Source organism: Danio aesculapii, chromosome 16, assembly GCF_903798145.1.
Source record: "Danio aesculapii chromosome 16, fDanAes4.1, whole genome shotgun sequence".
Classification (NCBI taxonomy): Eukaryota; Metazoa; Chordata; class Actinopteri; order Cypriniformes; family Danionidae; genus Danio; species Danio aesculapii.
Window position 1 is genome coordinate 25635408 of NC_079450.1, and position 15146 is coordinate 25650553.

General features: G+C 33.0%; 1 protein-coding gene across 12 annotated transcripts in view; it reads left to right on the forward strand.

The window, feature by feature from the left end:
- Positions 1-15146, forward strand: part of ptk2ab (protein tyrosine kinase 2ab) — a 119718-nt gene that overhangs the window by 85929 nt on the left and 18643 nt on the right. For 8 of the 12 annotated variants that reach the window (XM_056475855.1, XM_056475850.1, XM_056475849.1 and 5 more), the window contains 3 exons: positions 4589-4700; positions 10844-10948; positions 13919-14005. In XM_056475855.1, the coding sequence (XP_056331830.1) occupies positions 4589-4700; positions 10844-10948; positions 13919-14005 (304 nt within the window). The remainder of the gene's footprint in view (positions 1-4588; positions 4701-10843; positions 10949-13918; positions 14006-15146) is intronic. The other 4 variants (XM_056475851.1, XM_056475853.1, XM_056475852.1 and 1 more) reach the window with 1 other exon arrangement.

A 15146-nucleotide genomic window follows, 5' to 3' on the forward strand; every position in this document is an offset into this window, starting at 1 on the left:
AATATAGTCTTCAGTTTTCAGGGCTTTTTCCCTTAAGAATACGGTTATTTATTAGAGATTTTTAGAGAAGTTCCATGTCAAATTTATTTTTGGGAATATTTCTTGACATTTTTTTTAGGACTTAAGTCAATGCTTAGAATGGCACATTTGAGATGTAATTGTGTATATGTTTTTATAAGTGTTATATATTTATATCACTATATAATTTATTTTACTATATGTGATCCTGGAGTCGTGTATTTGTGGGAATAGCTAAAAATACATTGCATGAGTCGATTTGTATCAATTTGTATTAGATAGTTAAGTAAAGATAATGTTCTGTGATGACATTTGGTAAATTCCTTTCTGTAAATATATCAAAAAGTATTTTTGAGTAATATGTATTGCAAGGTACTTAATTTGGACAACTTTTGAGTATTTAGATTTTTTTGAGTCTAAATGTTCAATAAAATTATATCTGGCTGATATAATTCTATCCGAACAAATCATGCGGTGTTGAAAGCTTATTAATTCAGCTTTCAGATGAAAACAGATGTTAACAGTTCAATATGTAAGGATAATTTGAAGGAGAACATTGACAATTTGAAAACTGAACTGAACTGAAAATAAATTATTAAAAATAAACTTGCAGGAGTTAATTCACATCTTGCGGCAAAATTATTTTCATTCTAATTTTATAATATCTCAATTTTATAAATAGGTCAATTTATTTTTATGCTTTTGATCAAGTAGCATTTAACCTATAGCCCTATAGATCCTGCGTCGTACCGTTTCTCTGTGTTTCGGTAATATCTTTAAATAAATAATTATTTAGGCCTATTTAATTATTAATTCATTATTTATGTTCAATAATTAAAAGATAAAATGAGGAAGTAAAATATAATCAATAAAGAAATGTAAATGAAAACATAAATGACAAGCTTATTTATTGACAGTCTTAATCCTATCACTTCAGAATAACAAACACTGTACCTCTAGGCTAAAACACTGCTTTATTTATTTATTTGTTTATTTATTTATTTATGTAAATATGTATGTTTGTACTTTCATTTTATTGTCTTTTATTTCTTTAATTTTACTTTCCAAAATGAATCCTCATTGCACTTAACAAGTTTACAATGATAATAAAGCTTGTTAACAAGTTTTTAATGAGTATTAAAGGAATTATAATGCTTAGTTTCATTATTTCATCTTTATTTACAAGTAGCAGGTTATTTACAGCGACTGTATATTTCTGTCCGTTCGCATCCCATCCCTTTGTGCCTCCTGGCGGCATAGTCACAAACTGCTGAAACACAAACACCTAAAAACATGTTCTTAATCCCTTATGACACATTTCCACTGAGTGGTACAGTGCGGTTCAGTACGCTTTTATGGCCATTTCCACTGTCACAAGGTACCAAAATGCAAACCGTACCATACCACTTTTGGGGCACCCTTTGCAAAGGGTACTGAATGCTACTGGTTTACAGAGAAGGGTCACTAGCGTGAGCAACAAGCCAGGAAAATGAAAACAAAGGAACCTCTATTTTTAAATACACAGTTGAGATATACATCGCAATACTATATACATATTATATTGAGCTATGGTGGACCCGAGCTCAAACAAAACTTGTTTTTGTCTTGATGAACAGCCACAAAGCCAAGAAGAACAAAATCTGCCTGTCCTGTTTTTGTTTTACGAGACCGTCTAAACCATCTATTTATTTATTAAGCGAGTAATTTTTCTCTAACCTGTTATTGTTTGTGGTTGTTTAAATTATTATTATTATTTTACATTTTAACTTTGAGATTTTTTTTTTGTAATATCTGTGAGGCAAACCTTTTTCAGTCCTCAAGAGTTATTGAGCCCAAACTTCCCATAACACATTTGATCTGCTTTGTGCAATTGATCTGCAGTTTTTATCTTTTTTTGAGAGCTCAGCAGCAGTCGTGTGTGTCTGTGTGTGTCTGTGTGTGTCTGTCTGTGTGTGTGTGTGTGTGGAGAAGCTCAGCAGGTCTGGATTGAACACAACAGGTGTCTCTTCTGTTTATCCTCCATCTCTCTCTCTCTCCCAGAGATAATAGAGTTTCCACAAATAGTCCACTCTCAGTCAGCTTGCATTCTCTCACCACTAAGACTTACAATCTCCAGCCTTTCACACCTCTTGTGTTTCTGTAGCCGCCTCTGAAACTTCACTGACGACAGGTACGAGCTTCTCATATACATGTTGTCTGCTGAGTTTTAAAGTCATTACTAACATTTCCATCTTTATATTAGCTCACTGAAACCGTTTCTGTGGCTGTACCGAAGTGTGATTGTGTCTAAATTGGGGTCTAACATGAACTGTCCCCACCCTGATAAAACATCAACATTCAGAAGCTTAGTTTTTTTTAATATATATATCAGAAAAGATGTTTCTTGTGAATAACAGAAATGCAAAATGTATGTCTGTAAAAAAAGTTACTTTTTAAAAGATTATAAAGATTACATGTCTAGATTTTGGGTTGCCAGATTTTTCCTTTAACAACTGTAATCATCGGGAGCTTTTAAGCTTACTATTTTCACTTTTAAGATTGATTATTTTTAACTCTTGTTAAGAGTGTTGTTATTGATTATCAACATTGATCAGATTTTGCATTAATCGGCTATTTTAAATTATTCATTGAATTATTTATTCTTTATTAATTTAGATTAATAAAGAATAATTTTAGGTTTTTGTCTTGGGGACAGATTTATAAGTTATGGTTTTACACTACAAAATTGTGACTTTTCTTACTGTGAGTTTTTGTCTTGTTTCTAGACCAAACATCTAAAACTTTAGAAATCAAGAAGATTTTTTAAGACAAGCAAAAATATAGTCTTGTTTTCAATAATAATTAGCCAAAATTAAGTAAAATTTTCCTTAAAACAAGCAAAATAATCTACCAATGAGGAAAGTAAAATGTTTATTTTAATAATTTTAATTTTAAAGCCCCAAAACAAGTTGGCAGATTATTTTGCTTGTTTTAAAGAAAACCTTGCCTAATTATTTCTGAAAACATAACATTTTTATTTATTTTTTGCTGGTCCAGAAAAGAACTTTTAGATATTTGAAAACCAGACAAAAACTCTAAGTAAGAAAATATGATTTTCCATTAATCAGCTATTTTAAATTATTCATTTAATTAATTATTCTTTATTTTTTAAAGTAATTTTCTTGGGGAGATTTATTTTATATTTCTAATACATCTTAAAATGTAATAATTCAAAACCGAAGTCTTCAAGTCTTCATTGTCATTTGATCCTTCAGATATCATTCTAATGTGCTGATTTGCTGATTCATAAACATTTATTTTGATCATCAGAACTGAAAATAAAATTATGCTTTGTACTTTTTTAGGTAAATATTACTCAATTTCATGCGTCCTTGAAAAAAAAATAATACAATTATTTATTTAGTATTTCTATAAATTTTTTTTTTATATCTATATACTTCGAATTTTGTAAAGAAAGTGTTTATGCACCCTAAGGCAGTATATCAGAGTGTCCGCTGGGTTTTAAAAAGTCTTACAATGTCTGTGCCAGTGGCGTAGTGGAAAGTGCACTTACACATGCACTCCAGTGATCACTGCGACCCGAGTTCAATTCCCACCTCGAGGTCCTATGCCGATCCTTCCCCTCTCTCTACTTCCCACACTTTCCTGTCAATTCTCTCTACTGTTCTGTCCAATAAAGGTGAAAACCCCTAAAAATAATTATTTAAAAAAGTCCTACAATGTCTAAAATTACAAAACTTAAATTTTAGGCTTTAAAAAGACTTAAAATCACAGAAATACTGTTTTGTAGGTCTTAAATCGTTAAATCAATTTGAGCCGACATCCATCCAATGACCAACAGTAAATCTCAATAAAATAAAATAAAAGTTTTTTTATTGCGAAGAGATGCAGTTCACAACAGCTGTTAGACATTTTTACAGCAAATTCCCCAAATTAAATAATAAACTAAAAACAATTACACGATTCCTCATGATAATGCCGGACTATTAGAAAAAAATCTTAACCCCTGTGTAAGTCTAAAATTTAATTCTTAATGGTCTTAAAAGGCTCTTAAAAAGTGTTAAATTTGACTTGATGAAACTTGCAGAAACCCGGTATAAAATACACACAATACATAATAAAGAATTAGTAAAATTTCTGTATTTAATTGGGTTGCAAAGATCATGTGATTTCTCATTTCTCATAAGAAAAGATGAGGAATAGACAAGTAATCATTCTCGTTTCCCCATCGTCCTCTTATTTCATCTTAACTTGAGCCATGACATATTGGATTGTGAAATAATTTGCAGAGCGTTTCAGGTATGAATCCGCACTGCTTTATTTTCTCTGGTAGTCAGCTGTTCAGGCTGGTCTTTTACACTGGCTTACTGTGGGCGGTACAGTGACTCCACCTGTCAGCCACTTACATAAATTTTGAACTCATGAACTCGTACTCCTTCATAGGAATGAAAGCAAAAATTTGCAGTCATTCGTTTTACTCGCGTAAAGGATACGGTCTCAAAGATACATATTGAGGCCTCTGAGAAAGGATGTTGTTGTTTGATCGAGTTTTCCATGGGTTTTTGTGCAGTACGATCCTCGCGGAGGAGAAAGCTCAGCAAGAGGAGCGCAGCCGTATGGAGATGAGGAGACAAGTTCCCGTGTCCTGGGACTCTGGAGGATCAGATGAAGCACCACCCAAAGTAAGTACAGTAACAGCACTGGGACATTGCTATTGATAAAGTGAAAGTTCACCCAAAAATAAACCTGTATTTTTAGAAAACTCTGTTTTCTCAGTATTTACTCTCTCTCAAGTGCTTCAAACATTTTTTTTTCTTCTGTTGGAAACCGGTAAACATCCATTTAAAAAAAAAAAAACATTATGGAAGTAGATGGTGAGTAAATGATGACCGAATTTAATTATTTGGGTGAAACATCCCTTTTAAATCAGCCATTTTCTAATGAAATGTATTTTTTTAAAGAAAAAATAACAGTCATTGTGTTGTTCAGGTGTTTTTCACATTTTTATGTTTTATGGCAGCTTGTTTTGGTTGGATTTATTACCAGGGTTAACAGCTTGTCGCCATTTGTCACTACAGCACATGGTGGCTTGTTAGCAGAGCTTCTATTCACACTTGTTCTAACTTTTATTTATTTCTTCTTCTTGTTTCATTTAGCTTTTTGGAACTAGTGTAGAGAAAGAAGAGATTAGGATATTATAAACATCTTGAGTTTTGTATGAACATTTTTTATTTAGTTGCAAGTAACAGTATTGGATGAGATGCATTTTCTTCCAAAGAGAAAAAGAGTACATCAGTAAATATATTTATGTATTGATTGACTCCCTGATTATTGCTAAATAGTTAGCCAGTACTGTTCCAGACATTTTCTTTGTCTGTGATCTGCCTGTGTTCAGCAACCTGCAGACTTCATATTAAAAATATTGTTTTATGGTTTAATATTCACAGAAACTAGTCCACATTGCCAATTGATTACATGTGCAGATCTACTTTTCATACAAAATTGGCAAAATTCTGTGACATTCATTGTTTTGCAGTGAATTTATTTTTTATTCGCTGATTCCTTCTGCTTTTTGTATAGACTGAAGACATTTTATGGTCCTAGTTATGGTTATATGCTGCACAAATGCTTTTCTTACTTTGAGTTTTTGCTTGTTTCTAGTCCAAATATCTAAAGGTTATTAAATCAAGAAGCATTTTATAGGCAAAAAACAGAAGTCTTTTTCCAGAATAGTTAGCCAAAATTAAGTGAGTTTTTCTTTAAAGCAAGCAACATAATCTGCCAGTGAGGTAAGTAAAATATTCGTATTCCAAAGTGAAAAATACATTTATTTTTCTTCCTCCATTTGCAGATTATTTAGCTTGTTTTAAGGAAAAACTTACATTTTGATCAATTATTTCTCAAAACAAGATCCTGCTTGTCTAGAAAATGCTTCTTGGTTTAAGATATTTGGACACAAATCCAGACAAGTAAAGCATTTTTTTGCAGTGTATGCAATGATGTTCAAACATCTGAAACCAAAAGTGGTAATGATTGTTGTATATGTTGATGTTAATACAAACAACTGATATAAACATCTTATATTTTGTGTGAAAGTCAATAAGCAGAATAGTTACTAAAATGTTAGAAAGCATAAATATGGTGTCAGGATGCTAGTTTGTCAGTTAAGTTCGAAACAAGATTCAACATTTAAAGGAGGTTGTTTTGAATTCCAAACATTCAGTGTGGTCTCAGCCTTTTGGACCATATTTTGTGTTACATGTGCTTCCCATATGCAGAAATGCTTTCTTCACTATTCTCTTCATCTGAACATAAGCTGTGCAGACATTAAATATAATTAGACATGTCACAATCTTGCCATATTTCTGTTAAAGACAGACTTAAGTTCCTTGTATCACTTGAGAATCAAGTATTTCACCAGAAATTAATTGAGAGCTGAAACTTTGTGTTATTTTGGCCCCTGTGTGTCAGCTAAAACTGACAAAAGGATTTTTTAGAAATACAAAGCTGTATGTGCTTTAAAAATGTGCAGTATTTTCCAGAAAGTGGCCCAAAAATAAATTAGATTTCTTTTCATTAAAGAAACCTTGAATAAAATGATATCCTTAAAAATATTAACCATATTTGATGCATCTTGTAATACATTAATAATAGGAATCTTCCCAAATCAGCATATTACAGTGTTTTCTTAAAGATTGTTTTAGAGTACAGATATGCTTTTCAAAATGCATTAAAACCTAAATAAGATATTGTTTTAAGTAGGGCTGCACTATATATCGTTGGAGCATCGCTATTGCAATGTGTGCGTCCGCAATAGTCACATCGCAAGCTATTCAATATTGAGTTACGAATATAGATGACCAGAATCCACAGGTCAAAACACATAAGATTTGTGGAGACACAGTTGAATTTCATTATAGAGTGAAAGTTTAATAATTTCCTGTGTTTTTAAGGCCTATGTGAACATTTTAAGAGTTTAAAGCGTTTTAAGAGAACATAAAGAGCATAAAAATACATTTTATTGAATTATTTATATGATAAAGATGCTCAATGCTCATTTATATTTGATTATTCAATTTCTGGACCTAAATACTGATAGACTCCCCCCAGAAAACCATAAAGCACTGTTTTTATTTCTATTGAACGAATTTATTTATGACTCTAGTTGGTTTCCGATATGTGCATTATAAATTACATCAAATATATTTGTATTTCAGTCCCATACAAATCATCCCAATCAATCTAAAGTAATGACTTTCCAAATAGAACTATTCAAGTCATCTGGTGAAATTGTATTAATATTGCAATATATATCGCAGAAAAAAATATATAACAATGTCAGATTTTTCCAGTATCGTGCAGCCCTAGTATTAAGAAAACAATATTTATGATGAAAAGTGGCCTTGGTTAGAATAAGAGACTTTATAAAAAAATCTATCTCACTCTCTGCAAACTTTTAAACAATTGTGTACAAGTACAATCTACTTTTTTTATTATTATGTTTGATTTTTGTTACTCCATCTGCTTTCTGTCAGAGTTTTAAATCCTGTGCTGCTCACATTAAAGTGATTGATAGCCCAGCCTGATTTCTCCAATCGCTCTGTGTGTGGCTCAAATCACCTCAAACTCTTACTTTCAAACCCCTCTGTTGGCTGTCAATCAGTCCTGTCAGTCATCCTGCCCTGATGCCCATGTCTGTTTTTGTGTTTACTGCTCACACCTGCTAATGAACATCCATAACATTTCTGCTTTTCTCATCCATTCTGTTTGCTTCCTGTGTTGTTTAGCACCTCTTTCAGAATGTGCAGTTGAGGTGCAAAAGTTTACATTTCAGGGTCTAATAAATGTTAATTATTTTATCGAAATAAGAGGAATCAAACACTGAAGCTACAGAAGAAAAAGATAATGCGTTAAAGACAGTGCACCCAGAGATTTACTCAAATTTTACGCAAAATTAGTAACATTTATTTACTCAAGCTTTTATTTACTCAAATATTAATGAGTTTCTTTCTTCTGTTGAACACAAAAAGAAGCTATTTTGAAGAAAGCTTTAAACCTGTAACCATTGACTTAGTTTTTTCCTACAGTATTTTCCTGTTATGGAAGTCAATGGTTACAAGTTTTCAGCTTTCTTTAAAATATCTTCTTTTGTGTTCAACAGAAGAAAGGTGAGAAAAACTGAGTAAATTGTCTTTTTTGGGTGAATCTCTTTAAGAGCTAGGGGTTACAACTTTTGAACCCAATTAAGATGTAATTTTCTTTTTTATTTAGCCTAGGTATGTTATTTTTATTGTTTAGTACTGCCCTTTTGAAGCTGCTAAAGAAACTTACATGTTATATTTACCCTGATATTCAAAAGTTATTCCCACTCCTTATAAGTGCACATAAATCCCATCAGTTGTCCTCCATGTGAAAAGATGCATACAAAGCATACAGCCATATATATGGAAAGGGCTCAAAACATACCGAAATCCTAAAAAACAAAAGAATTTGTGAAAATTGAAAGACCCAAATACCACTAAACAAAACTTCTATCATTAGTAAAATTAATTTTCTATTTCATATACAGTCAAGCCTGAAAATACCCCTGGAATTTTTTTTGTTCAAATGTTAATAAGTCAGAGAATTGTTTTTTTACCACAATGATGCCTTTTATACATTGTCTTATCTTTTGGGAGAAACCTGTGTCAATTCTGGTAAAAAAAACAAAACAAACAAACAAAAAAAAAAAACAGTGTATATATGTATATATATTTATATTATATATATATTATATATACTGTATATATATCTGGTTGAATAAAAGTAACTTTAAGTCAGAATTTACTAGATGAATGAATCATTTCAGGCTTGACTGTGTGTATAATCTGTAGGGCTGGGCGAACCTAAAATTAAAATGTCGATTAATTGAACATTGTAACTTTTATTACGGTTAATGAATGATTATTTTATTTATTTATTTTATGTTTTTGCCCTCATAGTTCACTGACGAGTTTTGTACATTAAATATGCTCACAACTTACAAGTGAGAGATTTTTGAATGTATGGTGCATTACTTGATTTTAAAATAGCTGAAGTAAACACACTATCTACTATACGATTATTTATTGAACATCAACGCTGAACAACTGAAATGAATATTAACACACATTGCCTAAAACGTGGCTCTCTGTGAAATACCATCTTGAAAAATGGAGAATTAAACAATTTAGAATAAAGAGACCAGTGATTCCTATATTTGTCCTTCTGGAGTGTTTAAAACACATTCTATTAATTTAGCAAACAGATTGAAGATTCTATAGCTAAAGATTCTAGATTGAGAATTTTTTTTTGATTTTTTTATAATAAATTCCAATAAAATGCATTACTTAGTAATAAAATATACATTCTGAACTCATTAAAAAAAACACACACACACAAAACAATTAACATTAATGCAAAGATTGGGCCATAAATAATATAATCAGTAAACAAATTATATAACGTAAATATAAAAATTATGAATATAAAAAAACATAAGAAAAAGAAAAGCAACAAATCCTGGGTTATTTTAATACCCAAACACAAACTTTATTATTCCCAGTCACCTTCCGTGTTTCTTAGGTTTGAGATGCAGGGTCCAGATGTAAGTTTATATTAAACTATGATTAATTCACATGAGAACAGTTTTAAATATTAAAAAATTATGATTTTTTTTTTCTTTTCATTGAAATTTTATAAATATTTAAGTACTAAAGCACTGTCAATGAAGATAATTTGTAAAATGCAAATAAAAACGATTTCAGCAAGGAAACTGCTCGCACCACTAGTGGCTTGTGGGGGCCCCTATAGTGGCGGTGGGGCCCTAAGCTGCCACTTAGTTCGCTTATAGGGAAGGCGGGCTCTAACGGTAAGGAAAATAATTGCAAAAATTGTCCTGGAAAAATGTGATTATAGGATCTGAATGTTGATTTCAATTACTTTTTGATTAATCGACCAGCCGTAATAAATTATCATTATTTATTTATTTATTTATTTATTTATTTATTTATTTATTTATTTATTTATTTATCTTTTGTCTTCTTAACTTTTTGAAACATACGTTTTATTGGGAAAATGTGGAGTCAATCTAGGGTCATATATACTTGCAAAAAAAAGAAAGTTTTGCAAACAAAAAGTAAAATATTGAGCAAAGCGAAAATTAATTTTTGAGAAATAAAAATTAAATTTATATAGTTTTGTTTTTTTCTTAAATTGCAAATATTTTATTACATTTATTTTGCACTGCTTGATTTTTATTTGCAGTTATTTTTTTGTTTTCAAATTACATTTTTATTTCTCAACCTAATTTTACCTTTTTTTTTTTTTTTTTTTATAAACCTTCTTTTATTTTGCAAGCATATATTACCCTAGATTGACTCCATTGGAAAATCTTCTCAGGTCAGTAAAAAGTAAAACAATTTCGTATGATCCCTCTTATTTGGTTAAAAGAATAAACATTTAGCAGATTATGCAAGGTGCATCTAAACTTTTGACCTCAACTGTACGTGTGTATGTGTAGCCCTCCCGCAGACGCCCCCTCCAGCACAGCTTCAGTATGGACTGTTTGTCTCCATCTGTGTCCACATCCGCTGCCTCTCGCCCTCCTCAGCAACCCTTCGGGTCCCAGATCTCCCTCTGCTTCCGCCAAACCGAGCCGTCTGCGTCTCCTCTGAAGCCCTGTGTCAAATCCATCATTAACCCATCAGCACACATGCAGCAAAACACTCCACAGCTTAGCATACAAACTCAGAGGCCGCTTCTGCTTGAGCCGTTACCGCTGCACTGCTCCCTGCTGTTCCCCCAGGGGCCCCGGATGAGACCCTCAGTCCCCCCTGGTATTTTCTTCGACCCCTACTATCCCTCCATGCAACAGCTGAGCCTCAGCCACGCGCCCTACAGATTCACACAGGCAGGTGTGCTAGAACTGGTAGCAGGCAGTTCTGCTAGTGGTTTTATAGGTGCATGCCATTGTTAGCTGTGGACTCAAAGTTGTTGCGGGAAAAAGCAAGTTTGATCAGTCACAGTGGACAGAATGTATATGATTAGTCTGCAGTCAAGGTAGGAGTTTTAATGTAGTTGAGATCAAATCTGAAAACATGACTAAAAGAGTGCAATTCCAATACATTTTTTTAGCATTCTTGGTTCCAGAAGTAATTTTCCTAGTGTATATTCAATAGGGATTTTAAAGGCACTGTATGTAAATTTTTTTTGTTTTGTTTTGTTTTTTCATTAAAATCTCCAAAAACACTATAACAGTGTTATGTATTTAGCTCACTTATGTACTTTCATTATCCCAAATGTTAAGAAAAGTGTGCAAATCCAGAGAAATAAGCTATTTTAACTAGTGACATACACTATTTTGTGTGTCGTCGTGCTATTGACATCATACACCCTTGATTTTCAGTTTGGTTTTCTAGAAATTAGTAAAATACCAAATACGCTTTAATATTTTGTGTTTTATTAGACTGCACAGGGTAGCATTATAACAGAACCATTCATTCATTCATTCATTCATTCATTTTCTTTTCGGCTTAGTCCCTTTTTTTATTCTGGGGTCACCACAGCGGAATGAACCGCCAACTTATTTAGTTGCAGATAGCCTTCCACCTGCAACCCATTACTGGGAAACATCCATACACACTCATTTACACTCACACACTACGCCGAGTAGCCGATGCGCCGAGTAGCGCCACGCAGTGCCATACATTTTAGAATTCTAAACATAGGTTTCTATCAGGGTACACACACCGGCGCAGCAAGTCGGCGGCTGTCCGCGGAACCCAGCAATGACACTGTTCATTTCTCTGCCGTGCCACAGAGCGCCATCTGATTAGTTTCATGGTAAATATCATGCGAATGTCTGCGTCTGGTGTGTGACCTGCTTTACTGTGGTTCATTTTACCATGATAATAAAGCCCTGTTTATGCTAATGTGTTTTCGATATAAAACGCATAAGTTTTGCTACGGTTACACCTTCCGTCCACACTACGCCGGAGTTTTCGAGCCTTGAAAACGAAGCGTTTTGGAAACACTGAAGAGGCTGTTTTCATTTTAAAATGCTGCTGCTCTGTGTCAGTGTGGATGGGGGAAAAATAAAGACATCTGAAAACTGAGGCATGGCTGCAGACATTCGCCAATTCGCATTCTGATTGGAGATTTTTCCTTAATATTAAGTAGCCTACACACAGTTCAGTCTCGCATCCTTTCCTTGTAAGTTCAGACTTTGCAAGTTTGATATGAAAAACAAACTCTCAAGGACACATTGGGGAAATCTTCAAAGGAAACAGTGTAAGTTACTTTATAACGTCATTCACATCACCCTGGCTACGTTGTTTCACTTTCTTAACGATAAACTGCAAACATGATATAAGAAACTGCTATTTTCATTTTGAAATTAACAACCTAACAGACAGCAAAAATCTTAAGACATCATGTAGCTGCATATTTATATGAGCGTCATCTTCACTGTATGCATATTTATAACAAAACGGAGCCTATAACATAACTAGATCCAGCGAATACGCCCCCTCTAGAGGTGAATATTACATGCTGTGCCTTTAAGAATTGGAAACCAAGAAATAAAGTAACCTTGCAAGATTACAAACATCACAAATAAAAGTAAAACCAGACAAAAATACAAAAGACGATGTAATATAATTTGACAAAGAAAGCAATCCAAAATTCTTAAAGTAATCCAAAGTGACTTGCAATGTAGGAATATGACAAGCAATCTATCAAAAATGATGCTTTTTACTGTGACTGACTTATAGTTCATAACATAGTAATAGTACTAAGTAATAGTATATCAGGAATGACTAAGAATATTGTTATTGCTAAAACCAGTTTAAAACTGCATGTTGTGTCTTCGGTGCATGTAAACTAAACTGTGTGCCAGATCTAATGTTTAACATGCACTAAAATTAAGGACTAATCTACCATAGACAAGTGTGTGTGTGGTCGTGGAAATCAAATGCAGCTTTATTTTTTATAAATGCAGACAAAACAGTCATACAATGGTCCCAACCCCCATCCTAAACATCAAAACATCATTCCTAAAGTGATAGTTCACCCAAAAACAAATAAACTACTATCCAGCTTGCTTCTACCTTTTTTCTTTTTTGTTTAACAGATGAAAGAAACTCTAACAGGTTTGGAACAAGTGGAAGAGGATTAAAAAAATGATGACAGAATTTTCAGTTTTGTTTGAACTATTATATAATAAAGAAAGTTGTTATTTTAAAGGAGATTGCTTTTAATATATGTATTTTACCCCCGTTAAAGACAATAAATCCCATCATGTCAAATATCCGTATTTGATTCATATAGATGGTCCAGACAGCCATTCTAAAAAAACTGCACATCCCCATTTTCTTCCATTTTCTCTTCATTAGTCTATGTTGCTGTTTGTTGTCACTTTTGTCCTTGTGTTCCTCTGTTTCCTCTGCTCATCTGGAGCTGTGGTCAGTCGACTCTCTCTATGAACGGGTCTATAAGGTAGATCAGTCCATCTACCTAGCACGGATTATCCCAGCCAATCGGATGAAGATCCCGCCTCCTGTCAATCAACATTCATTCTCCAATCCCTTCCCTCTAATATAAATATAATACCCGCCTAGTCCTTCTCCCATGTACTGTATAACTACAGTAACATTTCAGAAACAACATTTGCATTGTGATGATGTTAAACTAACTGCTTGCATTTTATTTTCTATTTTTTATTTTTCCTTCCACAGCCTGAAACTTTCATCCACACAAAATGCAACATATTTTGTGTGCGTCTGGTGGACTGATTTTAACAGCATCTCCTAATCTTAACATGACTGGTTAAAAGGTGATAGTAGGTTGACGTATATTTGTGTGTGTGTGTGTGTGATTACAGCCCAGTCGACCTGGTTATCCAAGTCCGCGTTCTAGTGAAGGTTTCTACCCTAGTCCTCAGCACATGGGCCAGCACAATCATTACCAGGTACAGTGCTTGTATTAGTATAATACTGAAGATCAAATGAATTATATTATGTTCTGAGTACTAGATTTGGAGGATGCAGCAAACCACTTTTAGTACTAACAAAGCTTTACATAATGAGAAAGTAGTAGTACAAGACTACTGCTACATCTTGCTATCTTGATTCATTAAAGTATTTTGTCCAGGTCATATGTTAATTTTTGTAGGAATATGGTGGATAATTAATCACATCGTAGGAACCTGCTATTGCAGGAACGTGCAATACAGTAATTTCTCTCTAGAGCAGGAGTGCCCAAACTTTATCATATGAAGGGCCAAAAGTCAAATATCCTTGAGAGCTGTGGGCCGAAGGTAAATATACCAAACTACATTAAAGTTAGCATGGGTAATAACCTTGTTTATTTCATAATATTTCAAAATAAATAGAAAACATTACTTAAAATCGTATTAACTAATGCAGTATAACTTTTTAAATAACTTAATGCAATAAAAACATAATCCCGTCTATAACACAGTGGAGTTCAATGCTGATCTACAAGTGCAATTCACTGATCAACAAGAATCTGCCTTTATTTGCTCACCAAAGTCTTTGCATTGTCCTCTATCCATCAGGTGACAGTATGAATATTTAAACAAAATCTGATTAATTTATGCCATTTAATTGAAAGATTTAATTTCAGTTAGCTTTTAACAATAAAACAAATGAAGGGTTACAGTAAATTTGAATTGACAATCTCAAGACATCTTCATCCTTCTCCCTCTCTTCTCAGGTGAGATGGTGGGCCAAATCAAACGTTACCATGGTGCCAACTTTGGCCCACGGGCCCTAGTTTGGGCATCACTGCTCTAGAGATTAGTATGACTGAAACAACATGCTATTTTTTTGTTACAGTATTTGAATTAACTATTTGACCTGTAACTTATTTTTTTCAGCAAAGCTGTTTCACAATTTAAGTAACATTGAAAAAAAATTCTATTGACTATATGAAATGGTCATTTCATCTCAATGTCATAAATCTCATACCTCTGAATCATCACACTGACTGACTTGTTTTATAAAAGGTGTTGTATCTTGTGGCTTTTTTTATACAATTTTTATTTATTTGGACTTAAAACATGAGCTGTATCTGAAATCAGCCCACAT